Source organism: Rhyacophila brunnea, unplaced genomic scaffold, assembly GCF_057557595.1.
Source record: "Rhyacophila brunnea isolate RB1 unplaced genomic scaffold, BYU_Rbru_1.0 scaffold_19, whole genome shotgun sequence".
In the NCBI taxonomy this organism is placed as follows: domain Eukaryota; kingdom Metazoa; phylum Arthropoda; class Insecta; order Trichoptera; family Rhyacophilidae; genus Rhyacophila; species Rhyacophila brunnea.
In genome coordinates, this window is record NW_028232848.1 from 3,591,176 (window position 1) to 3,613,886 (window position 22,711).

At 33.8% G+C, this 22,711-nt stretch overlaps 1 protein-coding gene across 1 annotated transcript in view; it reads left to right on the plus strand.

Annotated features, from left to right (window-relative positions):
* Nucleotides 1-22,711, plus strand: part of LOC147072652 (synaptic vesicle glycoprotein 2C) — a 108,351-nt gene that overhangs the window by 81,615 nt on the left and 4,025 nt on the right. The window contains exons 2-8 of the mRNA XM_085946128.1: nt 7,053-7,201; nt 9,605-9,664; nt 13,261-13,353; nt 14,742-14,875; nt 15,705-15,895; nt 17,092-17,240; nt 22,288-22,678. Coding sequence (XP_085802254.1) covers nt 7,165-7,201; nt 9,605-9,664; nt 13,261-13,353; nt 14,742-14,875; nt 15,705-15,895; nt 17,092-17,240; nt 22,288-22,678 — 1,055 coding nt within the window. The 5' untranslated portion in view covers nt 7,053-7,164. The remainder of the gene's footprint in view (nt 1-7,052; nt 7,202-9,604; nt 9,665-13,260; nt 13,354-14,741; nt 14,876-15,704; nt 15,896-17,091; nt 17,241-22,287; nt 22,679-22,711) is intronic.

Below are 22,711 nucleotides of genomic sequence, written 5' to 3' on the forward strand. Positions count from 1 at the left end.
AAAATTGTTACAATAATTTCTGAACCGGAGCGTAGTCTCGAGAATTTTACGAACCGGAGCTGTGCTCCGGTGCGTTTCGGTCCATTTCGAGTGCTGCCTTCAATGCAATCGGGAAACATGGATGGAAAATTGATAATTCCCAATTAACTTTTTTTTATTAATAACTTATTCCTGCAGTGTTCGCGTGTCTACTACTATAAACCTTTGCTTTCTATTAATACTACCAATACTTAGCCAGAAAAAGAAGAATACATAATTTTTTATAGAATAACCTGAACAGTGATTGTATTAAAATTATTTGTAAAAGTAGCTACTTATTGAATTGACATTGTCTAAAACAGTTAAAAAAATAGTAAGGTCTGGAAAATATACATACAGTTTTTCAATGCCTATTTGGAGACAGATTATGGACCTAATAACATGTGACTAACATCCATTTCTCGTGAAAACAAAAATCTTTTAATGCAAACCCCCACTCTGTGGAGGCCCATATAATCCTCTTAAAATCGGACATGGTCAAAAAAATAGTTTAATTTACTATATATTTTTAATTTACTGATATTTTTTTTTAATTACGTTTACACTTAAGAGATTTTTAGTTAAGGTAGAGTATACGTTTTATAACATTAAAATTGTTGCACTCTTTGCTATACTGATATGCCTCTTTGCCTGATTAACTCGCCTACAATTAGATCAAAAATTATATTCATTTGTATTAATATTTATGTAGTAATAAAAAATAGATAGACAATACGTAAAAAATATATTTTTAGAATATATTACATAATTTTCATCCTAGAGCCGGAGTGCAAAGTTATGAACTCTACTCGTCATTTTTTTCCTTATTAACAGGCACTCTTCGCCACTGACATCTACCCACAATGACACGTTACTGTGATGAGTGATGAGTCTCGCAGGCTAGCGATTTTCGCTCTTGTTAGCAAACAAAATAGTCGGCAAAAATAAACAACCTACTAGAATACTATGTAGTACTAACTTATAGACATATAGACTGATGTATTTCACTAGTGTGACGGTAGCATGCACGTCTTGATACTATGACCCAGTGCTGTGTTTTGTTTTTCTGACGTTTGACCAATGACATGACCAAAGCATCTAGAAAATAAAATGACACTCTCTTTGTGTCGGGTCTGCCGGATGGCGAAATTCATATTTTAATATCGGTATCCTACGCTCAAATGAACATTCTGCTTGCAAGCGGTCTGGCGACACCGCTGGGTCTGCCCATACAAAATTTCTGACTGTCAGGTTTCGACTCCGCCGTTATTGTTGTGTTACAAAATGCCAATGTGCCTAGTTAAAAATTGTAAAAAAAATCTACTAAACACTCCAAGAAAGATGGGATATCACTTTTCATGTGTTAGTATTATTTATTATTTATAAAATGCCATTTTAAGATAATGTTTATTCAACGCAATTGAATGACAGAAACCATTGGACAGTCGCCTGTGATACGCTGGGCTCACTTGCGTCTAATCTCCGAGAAGTCGTAAGTAACCGAGAATCTGTTTCTAACGCAATGAGTCATGACACTAATACGCCATTACAATAAAGGTTATATTACTATAAATTCTCGAAGCTTGTATCGCATAATGGAAATGGATACGTCATATGGTCACGTGACATCTACCTATACATCTGTGAATGACTTTCATGCACAATTTCTCGTGCGCGCCGGTATGAAGTGAGTTGTCCATTTAATATGTCATTGCGTTTGACGCATGCGCGATAACTATGTCTAACATTAGCTATCTTCACAGCGCTTGAAGTTCTGTTCCCGAAACTAAATTTAACCGAAAAAGAGATAAGTACTTAGTAAAAGGGGCGGTTGCAGGCTGCTCCTTAAAATTATCTTTCCTCAGTTTCCAAGTTCTCATCTTCATCATCAAGCATGTGTTCAAAAGTAAATGCGAAGTCTTAAAATATTACTTTATTAAGACAATATTAATTACCCTATATTCAAATTAACCGAATAAGTTGCCATTTTGTAAACTATCGTACTACATGTAAGTGTTATTTTTTTAAATTTATTTTGGTGTAGATACCTACCTATTTGATTGTTTTACATTAATATATATTTATGTATATACTTATTCTATTTAACACTACAACAGACTTAGGGGCCCAATTACATAGATGTATAGTTTAACAGTAGTGTATTTAGTAATAAACAACGAGACAATCATAAACACACAGACTTTGAGAAATTAATTAAATAAATATAGTGTTCCTCACCGGGTCGAACCCGAAGCTCCCGAATGGAAGGCCAGAGCCTTACACACTGTACCATGCATATATATGAGCTGCATATATATATTATGAAAGCAGTCTGAATATAAACAACATTGGCATTATTGAAGTGGGTGATGTTAATCATTGGTAAATATCGATCAATACATCCACATTGAATCATGTAATGAATGATTTTTTTAACAGATTCCCTTCTTAATGTTACGTTACGATACGGTATCGATCAGTTTCCTTAAACATCGCTTTACAGGTCCACTAAAATGATGCTGGACCATTTTAAAAGTTACCGCAGATCACCGTAAACTGCCACACGACACCACAATATTTTTGTGGCAACTTGCGGCGTGTGTGTGCGCCGACCCTTAATGTCAATTAACGGCAAGGACCCTGACCGATGGAGACATTACCGCGCTATAAATAAACCACTCTTTATTTACACATTTTTTGCGACGAGTTTGACAGCTGCAATGTCACCGATTCAAACGGCAAAAAGATTATCACATTGAATTGTTAAAGAGACCGTGACGATTTGGGTTCGTTTCTGCAATTAGTCGCAGCCGTCGAGGATTTTCTCAGCCGATAATTGACCGCAAGGCCCCTGAACAAATTATATCAATGTATGTACCTAGTATTAATAAAAAAAAGCACCGTAGACGAATGGCAGAATATCCGCTTCCGAAGACTTCGAATCCTACGGCTGGCCCTTAAAACATTCATAATATTAGTTACTTTATAGATAGAAGAATAATTTTAATCGATTATGGTTTGGTTTAGGAAGGGCATAATGAATTTAAAAAAAAAACTAACCATCACCTCAATATGTAATATACAATGTTCCCTGTTCCCCGTGCGCACACGCGCACACCTACCAAAACGTGTCCGCACACATGTTTTCATCCCCCGCACAGTCCTCACACAGAAATATTGTAAATTTGCCAGCTTTTCGTTTTGCTCGAATCCACGAAACCATCACATGCGTAATTCTTCGACTCATTTCTCTGTCGGCGAAGGTCAAGTGCGACTAACGCGAGCACGCAAGTGAATTTTTTCGTAAAGCGGGATCACTATACCTACCGTATTTTAGTGTTTATCTTTTTATTTACTACAAAAATTATCGTTGTTAGTGTTATTTTTATATAAAATCGCTGAAATTAATAAATACCTTAAAAATATAAATTTTAATGAAAAATGTGTATGTGTGTTTGTGGAGGGGGTGTAAATTTACCACACCGGGTGACACCAACCCTAGTTACGCCATTGCACACTTGCGTTGATGATCCGCACACACAATATAAAAATTAAAGGTAACGTTGGTAATATGTATTCTTAATTCAACGAAGACAATTAGGTGTGACTTAAAAAGTGTGCACTATTTTTGTTGGATCGCCAATAGCATACCCAAACTATTATGGTTTGCTTTAGGCAGGGTTCAATTGAATTTTAAAAACTAACCAGCGCCATCTGAAAATCGTATTCATAGTTCAATTAAAACAAATAAGTGTGACTGTCAAAGTTTCGTGTGTTATATGTAATATATCTCGAATCTTAACAGCCTACCTCTACCCCTCGCCACTGGTACCTAACATATAGGTATTTAAAATTGTAATAAATACCGAAATAATAATTGTACCTAGACGTTCAAGCAATTATAATATGTATAATATCTTGTATTTTCCGAGATGAAAAAAACCTTGGACTTTTTTTGTAAATTTTTCTTCAAATTAACTTTTTTTGAAAAACCTACAACCTTCTGGAAAATTAAGGAAAACATAAGCCATTCGTGCAAATCCAAAATACTTCGGTTAGTAATCGAACATATTGTAGAAAAATCCATAAATTTTGGAAAATGAAAATTATATGATTTATTGAAATTATTGAGAATCCATTTTACACCAATTGTAAAAAATATTACAACAAATAATTTACTATTTTATAGGTATTAAAACATTATTTAACATTTTAATATGGTTTAATACTTTATTGAACGAATGTAATTAAACTAGTTTTTTGTCGATAGTCTCTACAATAGAGATTTTTACACTCAATGGCGATTTAAGAGCATACTTCAGTGAAACAGCAAATAATTTTCAACTATAAGTGCGACGAAATTTTGGACTCGCTGGCAATCGGAGAGCGAAAGTCGAGCTGTGAACACGTAAATTTGTTTCGTGATGGCGACGGGGGTATTAATTCTTAAATCGTGTAAAGATGACAACAAAACGTTACCCATTTACTTGAAAAAGAAAACATGTCAATGAATATATTATTATTGTTACTGATAGAACAATAAACAGAACATTAAATGGACGCATGTTGAATTTTTATGACACATTATATTTCGTTCGGCACGCGTCATTTACACAATCCGCGCATCGCCTAGCCACGATCTTTTTAGACCGTGCCCCAGCTGAGGTATAGCCTTTACACAAAAGACGAAAAATAACGTAAGAGAGCCTCCAAACATGACAGTAGTTAAACGTGTCTTTAGAATACTTATAATAAAATTTATTCTAACTTTAAAAATAAATACAGATCTTTGGTAGCACGTTTCTATCATTGGTAGGTACATTTTTTCAACATAGAACCATTCATAAGTCAAATTTTCTTCTGACATTTGCCCCAATGCCTACATAATTTTTATGGCCTGACTGAAAATATAATATAAAACCAGTGACATATAAGTAAGTCAGTGGCGAAGGGTGGAGGTAGGCTGTTAATATCCACCATAAGTATTACTACTTGTTACTTACTAACACTAAACTTTGTCAGCCATACGTATTTGTTTTCATTGAAATAATACTACAATTTACAGATGGTGTTGGTTAGTTTTTAAAATTCAATTAAACCCTGCGAAACCAAGCCAAAATAGATAATGGTCAACAAAATACTTGCATATCTATAAAATATCTAAAATTATGCAGTTTAGTTTATATAGTTTGGTTTAGGCAGGGCTTAATGAATTAAAAAAAATAAACCAACAATATGTGTAATATGCATTCAAACTAAAACAAATAAGTATGAATGAAAAAGTGTCCACAATTTTGTCGTATTGCCTGAAATATACCAAAACTATTATGATTTGGTTTAGGCAGGGCTTAATTGATTTTTTAAAACTAACCAATACCATCTGTAAATTGTAGCCTTAGTTCAATAAAAACAAATACGTATGACTAATAAAGTTTAATGTGCACTATTTATGGCGGATCTTAACAGCCTACCTCCACCCTTCGCTACTGAGTAATATGCATCTAATGTTGGGACTCTGCCTCAAAATATGACAATAAAAAAATTGACACCAGGTACGACTCGAATTCGCTTTACAGATTTTGCCACCTGCGTCCTAGGTACCTAATTACAACGAAATTAACTAGTAGTCATGCAAATCGCGATATTGTTTTCTCTGTATACAAATCTTAGACGTTTCAATGAAAAAAAGTGTGCTCGGCACTCGTTTCTTGATAATAAATGTGCTCCTGATCTAAAACCTGTTATTATAATATATATGTACATAAGTTATAAGGTGTGCAGTGTTATATATATTAGAATATACGTACCCACATTTTGAATTACAAAATAGAATATATTTACATATATTATATTCCAGTGTCATCAATTCCTTTTGTTTATAACAAATAACGTGATACCTATCTCAATCTGGTCTGGAATAAAGAATCAACTTTTTACAGATCTAATCTTGTTTATTGTATAAAAGTCGATTGTATATCCGTACGTACTGAAACACGTGAATTTTTATTATTCAGTGTGGCAACATTGGTATTAATTAATATTTATTATTGTAAACACACGAAATGCATTATTATTATTAATATTGCAAAAGTCTTTAGGAAGTAAACAATGAATACGTCTTGTAATAAAAATGGTAGCATACAAAGATGGTGAAGAAAATATTCGTATTGTAAATTGGAGCTTTTATTCTACTTATATTAAAAATTGACACCAGAAAACAAAATCACAAAACTGGTCACATACAAATTCACAGTGGATCTTCTCTGCTTGGTGTATGGCTGAAACTCATCCGTGGTCAATTTCACCACACTCATAAAGTCTTTCAAGCCCACCATATGCATCATTATAAGCACCATACGATATGACCACAGCCAGTGGTGAGTTTTGGGATGTGGAGGCCCGACGCACTCACTTGGAGACACTCTACGATACAAAATATAATAAACACCAAAAATCACATCTTTAATCAAAGTTAATTGTTATTGGGGATAACAGTGTTACATAATAATAATAGTGATTTACTGATGGCCAAGCGGCTTAGGCGTCGGCCTATAATGTCGTGGGTCCCTGGTTTAAATCATGGGTTCGGGCAAATACACATACTGTTTTTCAATTTTAAGTCAGAGTATGGAACTAATAGATTGAGCAAGTGGCTAACATCCATTTATCGTAAAAACAAAAATCAATTGATACAAACCTCCACTCTGTGGATGCCCATATGATCGTATTAGGATCGGACATGGTCAAAAAAATGTGTACAAGTAGGTTCGTATCTGTTTGAACGGTTATGTTATGGACCCGTTTGATGTTTGTAGAAGATATAATATGACATATTTTTTATATGAATACTTTCCTTGGAGTTTTGCAATATTTCGACTAATTATTTTTTTATTTTGGGGGGGGGGGCAATTTTGGGCTGGCATTCGGGCGGCAACCATCATTGGCGCGTCATTGGATTCCCTATTGATTATATTTGTTGTTTTGAATGGAATGTGGAATATTATATTAATTTGTTTCCTTTCTTTTGTCCACAGCTCTAATAGCAGCCATCTTTGTCCGTGCAATTGTCGTTGATTTGTCCGGAGGACTTTTTCTTTTTCGGAGCGTATACTAACGCGAAATCCACCAACAACTCGCCTGCATAGAATGGTAGAAGCTGAACCCGGATCTAAGAATCAGAACAGTAAGTGCTTTTATCATGCTAAAATTTAATCTAGGACATTCCGCACATCCAATGGAGGTCTACATCACAATCCGACTGTCCTGGTGCCAATTTTATCCATTCAATTTCAATTTATTTATTTTTTACATATTGTGGACAATACAAATTATAAGTTTAAGACGTTCACAACATTACATGAAACGTTATTATAAAGAAGAAAGAAAAGAAAAGTAATAAAAGGGATAAAAATGAAAATATAAAAAGAGAACATAATATAAAATACAATAATTTACATATTATAGAAGTTCAAAGAAGTACACCGAGTTTGCTAAGGAGACCCTATTTTAAGAATTTATAAAATAGCGTCCACCTAAACTCACCCTCACGCAAGTGGAATATATCAACACCCGAAGCAATTCGGTTGAACATAGTTATCGCCCTCACAATTGGAATTACCAGTGGCAGGTTAGTTCTGCACCTTGGGAAAATAAACAACTCATGCTCCCTATTTCTAAGATAGTTATCAGGGACACACATGTCAACACTACCCAGAATGGCAGCGTTCTCATTTATACCTCGTATAAGTCGAAAAAAATACGTAGCTAAATAAAGAAAATGAAGTTAAGTGATTGAATCATCATCATTGCATAATCATCTTGAAAGGGGCCTCCAGGCCAGGATCTTGGGCGGCCTACCTATCGCTATGTTTAAAGATAGTATGATGCTCTACACTGTTGTTTTTCAAATGGTGTTTGAGGTCAAATAAAGTTCAAGGCAATTTTAGCGATTTTTTAACACATCGAATTATGGAATAATATCACTCAACACGTCACAGCAACCATATATTTTAAAATGGTAATAACTCCGAAATAAAATACCACCGCAGGCGAATTTTATACTATAAGAGAAAATTTAAGATGTGTCTTATTTATCTGGTCGACCCATCACGCCGGGCCCCTAAGCTAGAGCCCTGTCAGCCCCCCTTGTGGGGGCCATGCTCCCAGTTACCTACTGCAGTGGCGAGGGTGGAGGTAGACTGTTAAGATTCGATATAAACGGTACACACTAAACTTTGCCAGTCATACTTATTTGTTTTCATCGAACTAAGATCATTTAGCTCTGTCTGAACCAAACCATAATCGATTAAAATTATACTTCTATCTATAAAAAAAAACTAAAATTATGTATGGTTTAATGGCATAATTTAAGATATTTTGATTTTTTTTTACTATTATCTCCTATGGCTTGGAATAGGCAAGATTTAATTGAATTTTAAAAACTTACAAACAGTATCTACACATCGTAGTCTTATTTCAATGAAAACAAATACGTTTGACTGACAAAGTTTAGTGTGCACTATTTATGTCGGATCTTAACAGTCTACCTCCGCCCTTCGCCACTGATCTACTGCATGCCACCATCATCATCGTCAGCAGCTTGAATCTATCCACTGCTGGATGAAGGCCTCTCCAACCTGATTCCACTTCTCTCGGTCCTGTGCATTGCGTTGTCACGTATTTCCGCAGAACTTTACGATTTCGTCAATCCAGCGGCCTCTAGACACCTTGCGGGCGTTTTGTACCTCTTGGATACCACTGGATGACTAAATTTGTCCAACGATTGTCCCTTCTTTGAGCTATGTATCTAGCCCATTTCCATTTGAGGTTTTTTGCGAACTCTATTACATCGCAAACCCTTGTCTGTCTCCATATCCACTCATTCCTTTTTTATCCTTTAGCGTTATGCCCAGTATACAACTCTCTATACGTGCTACTCTATGTTTCTGGATCTCTCTTTTACTTAGGGTCCATGTTTCACACGCATGTGTGATTATGGGAAGCACACACTGGTTGAACTATTCTAGCTTTATTGTGAGACATTTTAAACTGTTTGCGGTGTCAAAAAACGCTAGCTTTAACGCCATACGCTAGTTGCGAATTTTGCAAGCTAGACGCCTATTCTATACACAAGACTGCTTTCGGCCGCTATCTAGGGTAGGAAAGTATCCAAGTATTAGCACTTATTGTAACAATTACAATAAGTTAGTTATAATTGTTACAATAAGTGCTATGTTTTAACTGCACCTCTCTCGGCTGTGATAAATTTTAGAGTGAGATAAACAGTTTTGACAGTTCAGACGGCTAACTTATTGTAATTGTTACTATAAGTGTTAATATTTCTATACTTTCCTACCCTAGTTAGTTGCCGTAAATGCCGAAAGCAGTATTGTGTATAGAATAGATGCGCTGGTTGGTTTGTTTTTTAGTAAAGATATAAGGTACCTACATACAATAAAGGCCAGCAAATCTGGTATAATATTCTAGCTTTATTATGAGAAATTTTAAGCTGTTTTCCAGGAATAGATAATTCTAATATTATTTATTGTATTTAAAAAAAACTAAGGTCTATTTTTATTATTTTCAGATTGTGATGTAAAGAAAGACGATAGAAGAGCAAACGGATCCAAAGACGTCGAGCTCTCGGGTGAGTCATTTTTTTACAATAATAATAATAAAAACTACTATAATATCATTATTCATTAGTTTCTTGTATATTTTATTTTTATCTATGACCACTAGGGATTGTAATACCGGTATTCAATTGTTTATTGATACCGAAATACCGGTTTCGAAAATCCAATATACCGGTATTTTCTGTATTAAGAAAGCATACACTTTTATGTTTTCCGAAAATGAATTTAATGTTATTTTTTCATTACTTACTTACATTAATTGTATATTAAGTTTAGTGTATAAGTTTTATAAAGTCAAAACGCAAATGATATTGACTGAAACCAACAAATAAAAGTTAAATAATATTAAAACAAAACCCCTCAAATATACTTATAGAATAATCGTTGCAATGACATAACATATTTCGAAAAAGAAAACATTCGTGAAAAAAATCCTATTATTATTCTATAACAACTATTGATCCAACGTTGATAGTACATCCAACAAGTGTTGAATTTTAGAGAGATTTTTCTCTACCCGGACCTATAGTATTTGTAAAAATTAGCGTCCAAAATATTATGATCTATAGATATATATAAAGGTCAATATAATAATTAATGTAGGTAGGTACTTTAGGTTGCCATAGAATAGTGTTTGAAATAGATCTTAATAACTATATTTATTGATATAGTATCTATATGTTTTAACGAATACTGGTATTCATATTATATAATACAGTCGAACTTGGTTATTACGATCACGGAAATAGCGAGATCTCGGATGTAATGAGGAAGCAATCGTTGACGTTTTAGTTTATGATTTTCTCCATACATTTATTCACTTTTGTAACGAGATACTTCTCGGGTATACCGAGCAAAACTGTAAATGTATCGATCGTTTAAAAACAACATTTTCGACCTTATGCAATAAAATCCAACCGGGCAGTTAACTAGACCGATGCCGCCGGGATCGGATTACGTTGATGACACTGGTTAAGTGTCTAAGAACCTAATTGGTGTTTTCGCCGACAACATTGAAAAAGTATCCACGCAATTATGGTTGAAATTGCATGTAAAAAGTCAAAGCTTTGTGAAGTCAGTAGGTACTTACCAACGCCGACGGCTCAACACTTCATTACAATAAACAACTTCTTTTGTAGTTTATGAATGCCATGCTTGTTTCGAGGATTTTTACGATGGTTTTCACATTTTTTATGTTATATGCTTAAATAGAACGTGGCGCGAAAAATGTTATATAACGAGTAATGCTTATAACGAGAAAATTCAGTCGGTCCCATCTTCCTCGTAATAACTAAGTTCAACTGTATATACATTAAGTATTGCAAATCCTAATGACCACTGATGCCTACCACAAACATACAATTTAATTAAAACACATATTAATTTTCCCACTTTGTTTTAATTACGAAATAATTACAAGATAAAAAGAACTTTTTATATACGACGTTTTTAAATTTTCTGTTCAATTATTATGCTCAATATGCTCAAACTTGTACTTGATGTGAAGTAAATAAAAAACAAACAAACAAACAAACAAATATAGAATACTGAACGCACGTGTATATTAATAATTTAGTTGCTAGGACCACCCACTTAGCAACCAATAATAGTGGATTGGATTACGGATTTCTTGCCAAATAACTTTTCATACAAAACAGAATTAACTGAAAATGAATTCAATTCTGTTTAAAGATGGCTGTATTAAAAGAATGCATTGGCATCGTGTTCTGATAGTATATTCTAAAAGTTTTAAATGTCTAGCTAGTCGGGTAGTTAGTTAAAAATCGATTGCAAGATTTGTACTGGATAAACAACCACCGGACAAATAAGAATACGAGCTAATAAAAACGTTGTAAAATGATTAGGTAGATACATACACTTTTCCTTCTTCTTTCGCGAGAGTAAACTTTCCATGAAAATTAATTATTCGTCATTTAAATTTCCTATATAGAAACAGAAACTTAATATAAACATTAAAAAACCTGTATCAATATTTTTGCTACAATATTGCAAACACTATTTACACTAAGTACTTACCCAATTCGGCAGGTGAATCAGAAAATATTTCTGTTTAAATTTGGTAATTCAATTACCATTATAATATTATTATCTACCCAATAAATTGTGTAGATTTGGTCTTATGCGTCAATTACTACATTGAGCTACTTTACGAGCTGTTTGTTGGCGAATTTAATAGCGGGCGATTCAGCTACCGCGATTGTGATGATGACACACAAAACTTTCCATTCGCTGAGAAGCCAACAAGCTAGCGACTATTTTGACAGAACGTAGTTCGTTTTTTTACCTGGAGGTCGCTACTACGCTCTACTGCGCAGACGCAGTAGGCCAATGACAGGCCCACACGCCGGCGTGTAGCATGTAAAGTTGACCGGCTTTCAACTTTTCTCGGTAGATTGTTTATAATCTGCTTGTTAGCTTGTTCGATGATGATACTGGGAGACTATACAGGCATATTGTAAATTGGCCAACAAGCAGCTCGTAAAGTAGCTCAATGTCATTGACACATTAGTGGGGATTGCTTGCTGTGATTAACTACCTTCGTCTTTTCATTTTAATTCCCATAATAGAGGGGTCATGGCCCCCACAAGGGGGGGCTGACAGGGCTCTAGCCTGGGGGCCCGAGCTCATAAGGGGCCCGGCGTGGCGAGTCGACCAAACAAGTGAAATAAAACACACATCAAAAATTTGCTCTAATAGTAAAAAAGTCGCTTGCGGCGCTATTTTCCTTTGTTAATTGTCATATTATTTTTAAATATATGGTTTTGCGATGTAGTTTTTGGTAGTGTCACTACTTGATAATTTCATAATTATTCAAGTGGATGTATTAAAAATACAATAAAAACCCTTCATTTTACCGTCAATACCATTTGGGAAACGCTACTGTAGAGCGTCTCACTGCCTTTAACCTTGGCGATAGGTAGGGGGTCCGCTTCACGATGTGGGGGCCATGAGAGGGGTATACAAGCAAAGGCAGCAATCTCGGAAAAATTGGCAAAATAACCTATGAATGCAGAAATATAGAGCTGCTCATTATGCACATGGTGAAACAATATTTGAGGCGCAAACCTTGCATTCTTTCATACAAAAATCACTTTAAAAATTCACATTAGAAGCAAAGGCTGCATTCTTATATTATATTTAATATTATTCCCATACAAAAAAAGTCTCGTGACAAAATGGCCGCTCCGTACAATTTGGGAGCAAACACAGCAAACTTTTAATTATTAGTTAGATACAAAACCAATAATTAATTTAGATTTAATAATAAAGATAGAATTAATAAATTTAGAAGCAAATGTAGCAATATTGACTTTTATAATTAAAATATCTTCATAGAGTGTAGCGAAATTATTGATTTTTATTATACAGATTATCTTTTTTAACATTATTTCTACATTGAAACAAAAAACAAAAAGCTATGTATTAAACTTATCTGCTTTAAATTAGTTTTTTAGCTTTTTCTCCAAAACACTGCTTCTATACCCCTCAATATATTCCATAATATTTATATTTATGTATTTTTGAAATTTCACATTAATTATATTATATCCAGCTTAAATAATATTGTATATTTTTTTTATTTCAGGCGTTGTATCAACGCTCAAAGAGCCAGTTAAAGATCCTGAGAAGGGAGTAGTCAGCGAAAAAGCTGACTTCGAGAAGGCGATAGAATTAACAGGTAATCTTTAGTGCTTTAGTCCAAACAATTTGTACCATTTCTACAAGCGATTCAAATGATACCATCTAAGCTTCTAGTTTCGGTTATAAACGTCTCATTTGTATAACTTATAATGTGTCTTAATAATTTATAAATAATATACTAATTGGATAGTGATAAGCAAAAAGGAACCAACTAACGTTTTTATGTATTTCGAGTTATGAATGGGAACTTTTTCAATTTTCCAAAAAGAACCAAGTTAAATTCGGTCTAGTTTCCATTTTATTTACATTATTTTCATTTTGCTTAACGGAAAAATGTTCTAAACCTTAATTTTTTTGTTATGAAAAAGGAACCAACTGCTAAGTATCTGTCATAGTCAGTATCAAAGTGTTAGAAGAGGCAAGAGGTGAAGGTTTCTTTGATGGTATGGAGTACTCTATCTTTACCATAAGTTATTTTGCTTAGGTTATTAAAGATAAGTATACAAATATTTATTTGCAAATTGATATTTTATGATAAATAAATAGTTTACGACTTTGCAAGTAATATGGAATAATAAAAAGAGAATCACCTGTTGGTTCCTTTGTGTATGTAAAATAGTTTCTAGTGATTGTTTGTATGGAAAATGTCATAAAATGAAAAGGAACCAACTGTATTATCGATTAATATCCTAAGATATAATATTACTGTATTTTATATTCTTTTACTGGTAATAGAGATATATGAATAATAGTCACAGTATATAATAGTTTTCATGTTCACTACATTTACATAAAGTATATAAAAACATGTACATACTTTGAAGCTCAATATCTCCATTTAGCAATTTTTCAGTTGGTTCCTTTATGTTTATCTCAATCCAATTAATATTATCTCTATGACCTAACCAATGTCTTAACCAGAGAATTCATAGCAGGCAGTTTGTCGAGGGTCTGGAATTTGTGGGGGGTGTGAAATGTTTGCCTTTAATCATCTCGGAAAATAAATCGATAGCGTATTTTTTTTACATTTTTATTTGGAAACCGACCGAGAAGAATTAATAATTGACAAAGATTTCAGATTGATAACAAATACTTGTCGTTTAACCTAATCTTTACTTTAAAGGATGCTATCAGCACTCCTTATCGCCAAACCACTCCGAATGCGCTCTGCAGTATTAGTTTACATTGTATTTTGGTTGAGTGGTCGTGCCGGTCGTAACATTGCCGCTCGCGCCGTAACCCATCACGTTTAGACGAGGTTTGGAATTCGCACACCGCTCTATGCTCTGCCAATGTTGTAGATAGATAGTGAAATATTTTCTTGTCATTATCTAGAAAAATAAATCAACGGAAATTTTTTTTTACATTTACTTAAATATTTAAGTATGACTAGGTATAAATTAATTTAATTGTATATTTTTTCAGGTTATGGCAAATTTCATTACCTACTACTAGGAGTATGTGGTCTCGTGAGTACCTCGGAGGAGATGGACGTCATCTCGATGTCGTTCATCCTCCCTTCAGCACAATGCGACCTCAATCTTAACACACACACTAAGGTAAGATAAACTACATACAATAAACAATATTACATACTTTGTTATCAGTGGTGCAGAAGCCGGACGCACTGACTGATTTTGAGGACTCATACTATAAGAAAACCTTAACAACCTTAAAACCTTGTAACCGCATAGACACAATTCAGTATAAATACACCTAACTCCTAAGCATACACTCCTGCTATACCCTGTCACCCATTAAAGATAACCTAAACTCATCAAGGAGTTAGTAAAAAATATATTAAATCAATAAGCATAGTATATATATTAATTAATTACTTAATTTTGGTAAATACTGGATATACGATATATTCTGTGCACTAATACTTAATAAATTTATATCATTTTTTTAACGTTGTTTCAATTTTGTATAAATTATACACAATACACACACATACACACTCCCACTCTCTCTTTCTATGCCTGCGCATTGATCATATTGAAAGCATTGGGTGCATCGACAATAATGTTGACAAGTACCATTGCCACCTCCGGATCTATTCTATACACAAGGCCGCTAAAGTGATAAAGTGATAGTATTTATTACATTCATTATGTATTGAAGTATTATAATTATTGTTACAATAAGTAAGCCGTCTCATCAGTCAAAACTGTCTCTCTCTCGCTCTAATTTTTATCGCAGCCAAGAGACGCACTGTTAAAATATAGCACTTATTGCAACAATACCAACCAACTAATTGTAATTGTTACAATAAGTGCTAATAACTCTATACAAACCTACCCTAGTTAGCCATAAATACTATCACTTTATCACTTTAGCGGTTTCTAGTTATTAATAATCGTACTATAATGTTTTTTATTCCATTAGGGATGGCTGAATTCCATAATCTTCATCGGCATGATGGTGGGTGCGTACTGCTGGGGCTCGGTGGCAGATACCCTCGGTAGGAAGAAGGTGCTCATCTGCATTTCCATCATGAACGCCATCTGCATCGTGGCTTCTTCCTTCTCCCAGAACTATGAACTCTTCATGTTCTTCCGATTCCTCAATGGCGCTGCGTGAGTACCTCATCCATGTCTATTATTCGTTACAAATATTTATAATATATCGATGGCCCCAAAGATATTGAAGAAAACCTTCTATAAGAAATAGATGTACGATCCGTCGGCTAGGGCTCAACCATAAATTAGATCAAAAAATAAGTCAGATTTTAATCCCTTCACCCCCTATTTGTTAAAAACAAATTTTGTTGAAAATTATTGATTTAATGTCATCTTAAGATATTGTATTCACAGAATAAAATTGAGAAAAAATTATCACAATATATATTATCAGACAACCCCCCCCCCCCCATTAGGATGTGACGTCATATATGGATGACCCCTAAGTAGGTGTTGTAGAATACTGTTTTACCGATGAATTGTGCATCTATTGTTTCTTTTTACAATATTTGAATGTTATTATTTTTGTATTAACGCTATAAACACATACTACAGTAGATACAGCAGATTGAGCCTTTAGTTAGATAATGATTATACAAGTGAAGCTGAATAATTGATGCCCACAATGGCCGAGCGGCTTACATGTTGGCTTATAATGTTGGGGGTCCCAGGTTCTAATCCTGGGTCTGGCAAATACTGTTTATCAATTAATTTATGTTTGGACATAATAGGTTGAGCAAGTGGCTAACATCCGTTACCCATAAAAACAAAGAATAAAAAAAATCTGGTAATACAAACCTTGACTCTGTGGAGGCCCATAATATGATCCTATTAGGATCGGACATTAGTATGCAACTATATTCCAGTGGCATTGGGTGGCGGTAGGCTGTTAAAATCCAACATAAACAGTGCAAACTAAACTTTGTCAGTCATACTTTTTGTTTTCATTGAACTAAGAATACAATTAAACCCTCAACAATTAAAGTTTAGGTAGCCATGGGCAATCCGACAAAAATAGTGCACACTTTTTCAGTCATACTTGAGTGAGTTTACTCAGGGTTTAATTGAATTTTAAAAACTAACCAACACTATCTGCAATTTAGAGTATAGTTTAATGAAAACAAATACGTATAACTGACAAAGTTTAGTGTGCACTATTTTATGTTGTATCTTAACAGCCTAGCTCCACCCTTCGCCACTGTTATATACTAAGGAATCCATCTTAATAAATTTAACTCATTGAAATCACCATTAAAATTTTCTTATTATTATTATTTTCTTCTATATATTCTTATTTTTTTTTTACATTTTAGGCTAGGAGGATCAGGTCCTGTCATCTGGTCATACTTTGCGGAGTTCCAACCGAAGTCGAAAAGAGGTTCAATGTTGAGTTTCATGGCCGCCTTTTGGACCCTCGGTAATCTCTTCGTCGCTGGCTTAGCTTGGGTCATCATTCCATCAGGTAAATATTTCCTTTGATCACATTATACAAAGGATATGTTTTTTTGAAAATTACGTTTGTCCCTAAAACTCATTCTTGTACCTCGTTTTGTATTGTGCCCACACAGTGATGTGGGTGTAGACAGGTCATGCGTAGGTTAGGAGCGGCAAACGAAGGAACGAATACGATCATTACATCTTTTGAAAGTAGTGACTATTTTCCATGAAGCGGAGATGAGGTCTCCTCATTATAAATTGTCAGCTACTTAGTTTAAAAAAAATTATGTACTTAAAACCACCGCTGTTTAAGAGTAGATTTCGTAGAAATTCTTTAATCCTCAGCAGATGATAATGTCATCATATTGTGTATGCTCCTAACAATTTTGAATCTGATATGACTAAACTAAAAATGGAAGGGGACAGCATTCTGAATTTGCATAATGGCGGCACATTGCCTAGGGACGCCATTGTAGCCATAATATGTTTATTAATCACTGTGATGGGATAAAAGACATTGTAATCAATGATGTAATTATAATTTTCCCACAACCAGTTCAGAGATTAATTATATTTAAACAAGTAATAAGTCTCCTTACACATTTGGTGTTTTTCACAAACACCCAAAAAATGCCAGTGTACACGTGAGCCCGCAAAAACAGCACTTTTTCTTTAAAGTTGTATGGGTTATATCTAAATGTATGTAAATAGGAAGCCAGCGCATGTGGTGACCATTTGTGGCACTTCTAGAAAACTTTAATTTTGTAAGGATGCCATTTATCTATATGAAAAATTGTGATTATAATCAGTGAGATACAACAGGGTACATTAACTCCATGTTTGCCATCTTGGTATTTTATGGACTTTCTGTTGCAAAATATCAAATTTTATTTGGAATTAGTATTCAGCACCATAGAATACATGCCGAAATTGAAAACCATTCAAATTAGACAGTAATTATTATAAAAACTATAAATATTGGCCACCATCTTGGAATTTAGGTTAATTTTGAAACAGCTCAATCTATATGATGCTAAAATTCATGCTTTTACACAAAAGTGCACAATTATTTTGCTATACCGCTCGGCTAGAACAATATAATAATTAATCACATATCGTCGTTGGAACTATAAAAATGTGTAACTCCGTTTTAATCGAAAATTGACTTTGAATGCCATCTAGTGGCCGTTGCAAAATTTTCATTTAATGATGTAATTCCAAAAAAATTGTAACCTAATTAAATCATGGATGATTTAACTCCATAATCATATATTTGTATATCGACACCTCCTACGTATACTATTGTAACTAACAAAATGGCGTTTTTCACTTTTTTTCATTTTTCGTATCCATAGTATGTATTACATATGATGCCATTTACAGAATTTCAAAATTTGTATTATAAGTGCGATTTTCAAACATTGCACATTATTGTATCTCAAATATCTTGAATTTTTTCCGACGTGAAATATGGTAAAGTATTTAGCAATACTATACGCGGGAAACACACGGAGATCTTGCCGCGCGGGTGTATTGTTACTGCTAATTACGATACTTCACTTCGGACGGGAGGTGACACACCGCTACCAGTGTGAACTTTTGGTTATATTGTATTTTGTTGTATGATTTGGTAAATATTAAATACCATAATGAAGAGATCTAGACAATGCCAATAAAAATTGCGCAATATGCCCGCCTCTACAGCACTTTAGTGTCAAGAATACAAAAATTGATAGAAAATCTATGCGTTCACAAAAATGTGTGATTAGGCCAGATGGGACAATTAATAGTACAGCGTATAATATTATAGAAACGGATAATAATAGTAAAACAACAATGGACGAAATAAATTCTACCCAGGGAAACTGTGACTTTAGAATTCAAGGTAAGTTAATATTTTTAATTTTTTTCTCGTACGACAACAAAAAGTATCGTAAGTAATACTTACCATTGTCTTCGTCGTTTCTTTGCTTGTAACTATTATTGTATGTAATATTTACCATATTTTACGTCGGAAAAAACTGAAAAAAAATATTGTATCTATCACTTATGGTAATTTACATCGTGCTTATTTTAGTAAAATAAATTGTATGTAGTACTTATCATATTATACGGCGACATAGAATTTTAGTTGCAATAGTATACGTGTGATAACTTTTATAAATTCATGTTTATTTAGTTGTTTTGCTTTTTACAGAGTCACCACTGCCTCCAGGTGCTAATTAAAATATGATAATGGAACTTTTAGACATTATTTGTGACGATGATGAGACTAGTGCCAGCGTTGCTGATACAAACAGACTACATTCTCTCGAAAAGATTAATAGTAAAAGTAATTAGATAAATTATATAGAGCTATTATTGTGAAAAATCACCTGAAGAGGTACTGTTACCATAAGGCATGAGATTTATAATCCTTAAAAAAAACCCCCCATTTTTAATGGTTAAGGTTTTGGGTGATCGAAATAAAGTGGAAATATGTAGCTAAATTAGCGATAAATGAAAAGCAATGCAGAGTTTTTACTGAAACTCAGTCGTGGCAAAGTTTTACCATTAAATGTCATCTGACGAAATGAAAATAATATAGAATTGGTAAAAGTCTGCAAAAAAAGTTTCTAGCTACATTCTCTATTTGTAACCAATTCGTATGCACAGCTTTGGACAAGGTGGATAATGAAACTTGCGTTTTAATACCTGATCAACGAAGTCGACACAAACATTATAATGTTGTATTAACTTATGATATGAAAATCAGTGTTTCCGACCATGTTAAGTCCATCCAACCGGACGAATCATATTATGTTCGACAGCGATCAAGCAAATTTTACTTGGATGGCGACCTGGATTTTATCCCTCTGTTTAAACTATATAATGAATGGTATGAACCCACAATATACACACATAAAGCTCAAACAGAAAGGCAGTATCAATTATTCATAATCAATGAAAATTTTAAACTGTGTTGTGTAACTATGTCCCTAAAAAGGACCAGTGTGACCAATGTCACATTTTCAAAAACTTACAAGTAAGAGTAGCATCCACTGAGCAACTCCCAGTTTATGGCAAGAACCTTAATCGTCAGTTCAAATTATTTGATAAACATGATGTTCAATCATCAAATGGCAGAATGCCCTTCACGGGAATTTGAGTATATTTTATTATAAACGTAAATTATCGGTTTTCAATTTCACTGTTTTTCAATTCACACAAATGGTTGCTACATTATACATGTAGCAGAAGGCTGAAGGCAAACGAGGTGCAAATGAGGACTCAAGTTGCTTACTTAATTTTGTAACCAAATATTGTGCCCAATGAGCAAAAGACTTCAGGTTTTGGTCTAACAAACAGAAATCGCATTAATTATGACTTTAATATGACTGTATGCGGTCCATAAATATAATGTTAATGTAGAGTACACATTTTTGGAATGGGGACATACTCAAAATAAAGAGGACTGCGCTCAAGCCCTGATTGAAAGATGTTCAAAAAACAAACAAATTTTTGCACCTCCAGAACGGTACTGTCTAGTTAGATGGGCAAAACAAGAGAGAAAACCCGAGGATGTGGTAGGGATCAATCACGTAGACATGTTTGATTTCAGAGCTCTATTAAAATATCATATATTATGGACTAATGCAAATTACTATAAATCACAATGATCCGTTTAAGATTAATTACAAGTGCGACTTGTCTAGCACTGTCTACTCGACCATGGTCGTGAAAAGTAACACCTAGCCCACGCAACGACAAACTTCATTGTCTTTAATCACAAATATTGCCAATTCCAAAAGCTATGACAGATGATTTACTGAATATGTGCAACAGTGGAATCATTCCTGGAGTTATATCGAGTTTTTCAGTAATTTCATACATGTCAATACCTACCACTGAAATTCCACCAGCAGATTCTGAGGAAGATTGATTTTATTATTTGTGAATACGAAAACCTATACCAAATTGTGTTCTCGTAGGATGAAAATAAAATCAGCTTAATAATTAATAATATGCCAGTGTAAACAATTTCTTTTTGGTTGTATGTTTTAAATTTTGCATGGTTCTTTTGTCACATCATATAATTGAAAATTCATTCCAAACTAAAAATATAGTTGCATAATGATTTTTTTTCAGTTTCACGTATATTTTAACCTGCAGTGCGCTCTTCCATCTAATCACCCATTGTTATTCCCTTGTCTGATTTTACTTTGATATTATTGATATATTAATTTACCAAGAATTCGTAAGAACGTTGGTTTGAAGTGATTGTAATTTTTATTTTTTGCTTTTCATTTTATTTCAATATTTACATACTTCCTTGAATTGGATTTTTGATTGAAATTGTTTCTTCTTTATTTTTGTCTGAATGTTTAATTTTTATCACGTCATGAAAGACTTAAATTTATTTTATGTTTTATTAAGTAATTTTATTTAGAGAGTATTTTTTCCAACCTACCTGTCTGACGACCCATACCATAATTTTTAATTATTGTTATTACCGAATTATGATTTAAAATACGCAAAAAATCCTAGGTAACAAAATGTTTTTAGTATATACAATATATTTCAACAAAACTAGGACGACGTAAATTATGATAAGTATCACATACAACTAAATGCATGTAAGAGGTTCCGCCGTAAACTATTGTATGTGCTTGATACAATATTTCGAACAAATTCTTTTCCGCAGTATAATGTTGTAACAGCATTTTCTGATAAACCACAAAAAATATTAGATATCCTTAAATGCAAAACAAATCTATTTATAATTGACAATAGACATCCCAAATTTGGTGCAAAACATTCAAAAGGTCGACTTACACCAAGCTTTTGTATCTTTAAACCGCTCTCCTGTAAAGTTGCGATTATGAAGTTACAATACTATACGTAGGAGGTGTCGATATGAAACCATAATGTTTTTTGTCTTTCCTGTAAAGTAGCGTTTTTGGAGTTACAATTTTTTCTAATTTCAATGACGATATATCAAATTTCACAGGTAATTATTATTTAATTATTATAGAAGATATTATAAAGAATACTAATTTATTCTAATGGCGTGTATTTTCACCTCTTTTCAGAAATCGGTTACGAATCAGAAAAATTCACATACAACTCATGGCGGATATTCCTTCTGATATGCGCCGTGCCATCTTTCTTGGTGGCAGCCCTGCTTCTGATGCTACCCGAGAGCCCTAAGTTCCTACTGTCACAAGGCAGACAAGAGGAAGCGCTTGAGATCTTCCGAGGAATCTACTACACCAACACGGGCAAACCCCGGGACACCTACCCAGTGAAGCAGCTGATCAGTGATGACCTGATGAGGCACGAGGACCCCATGAAGGAGCCCATCAAGGGGAAGTACAAGAACATGATGGTGGACATCATGGATAACAGCAAACAGCTCTTCGTCACACCGATTCTGAGATTTACCGTCATATCAATCACCATCAATTTTACCTTCCATATTGGGTAAGTAACAGGAAATCAAAGCCACTTCTTAAT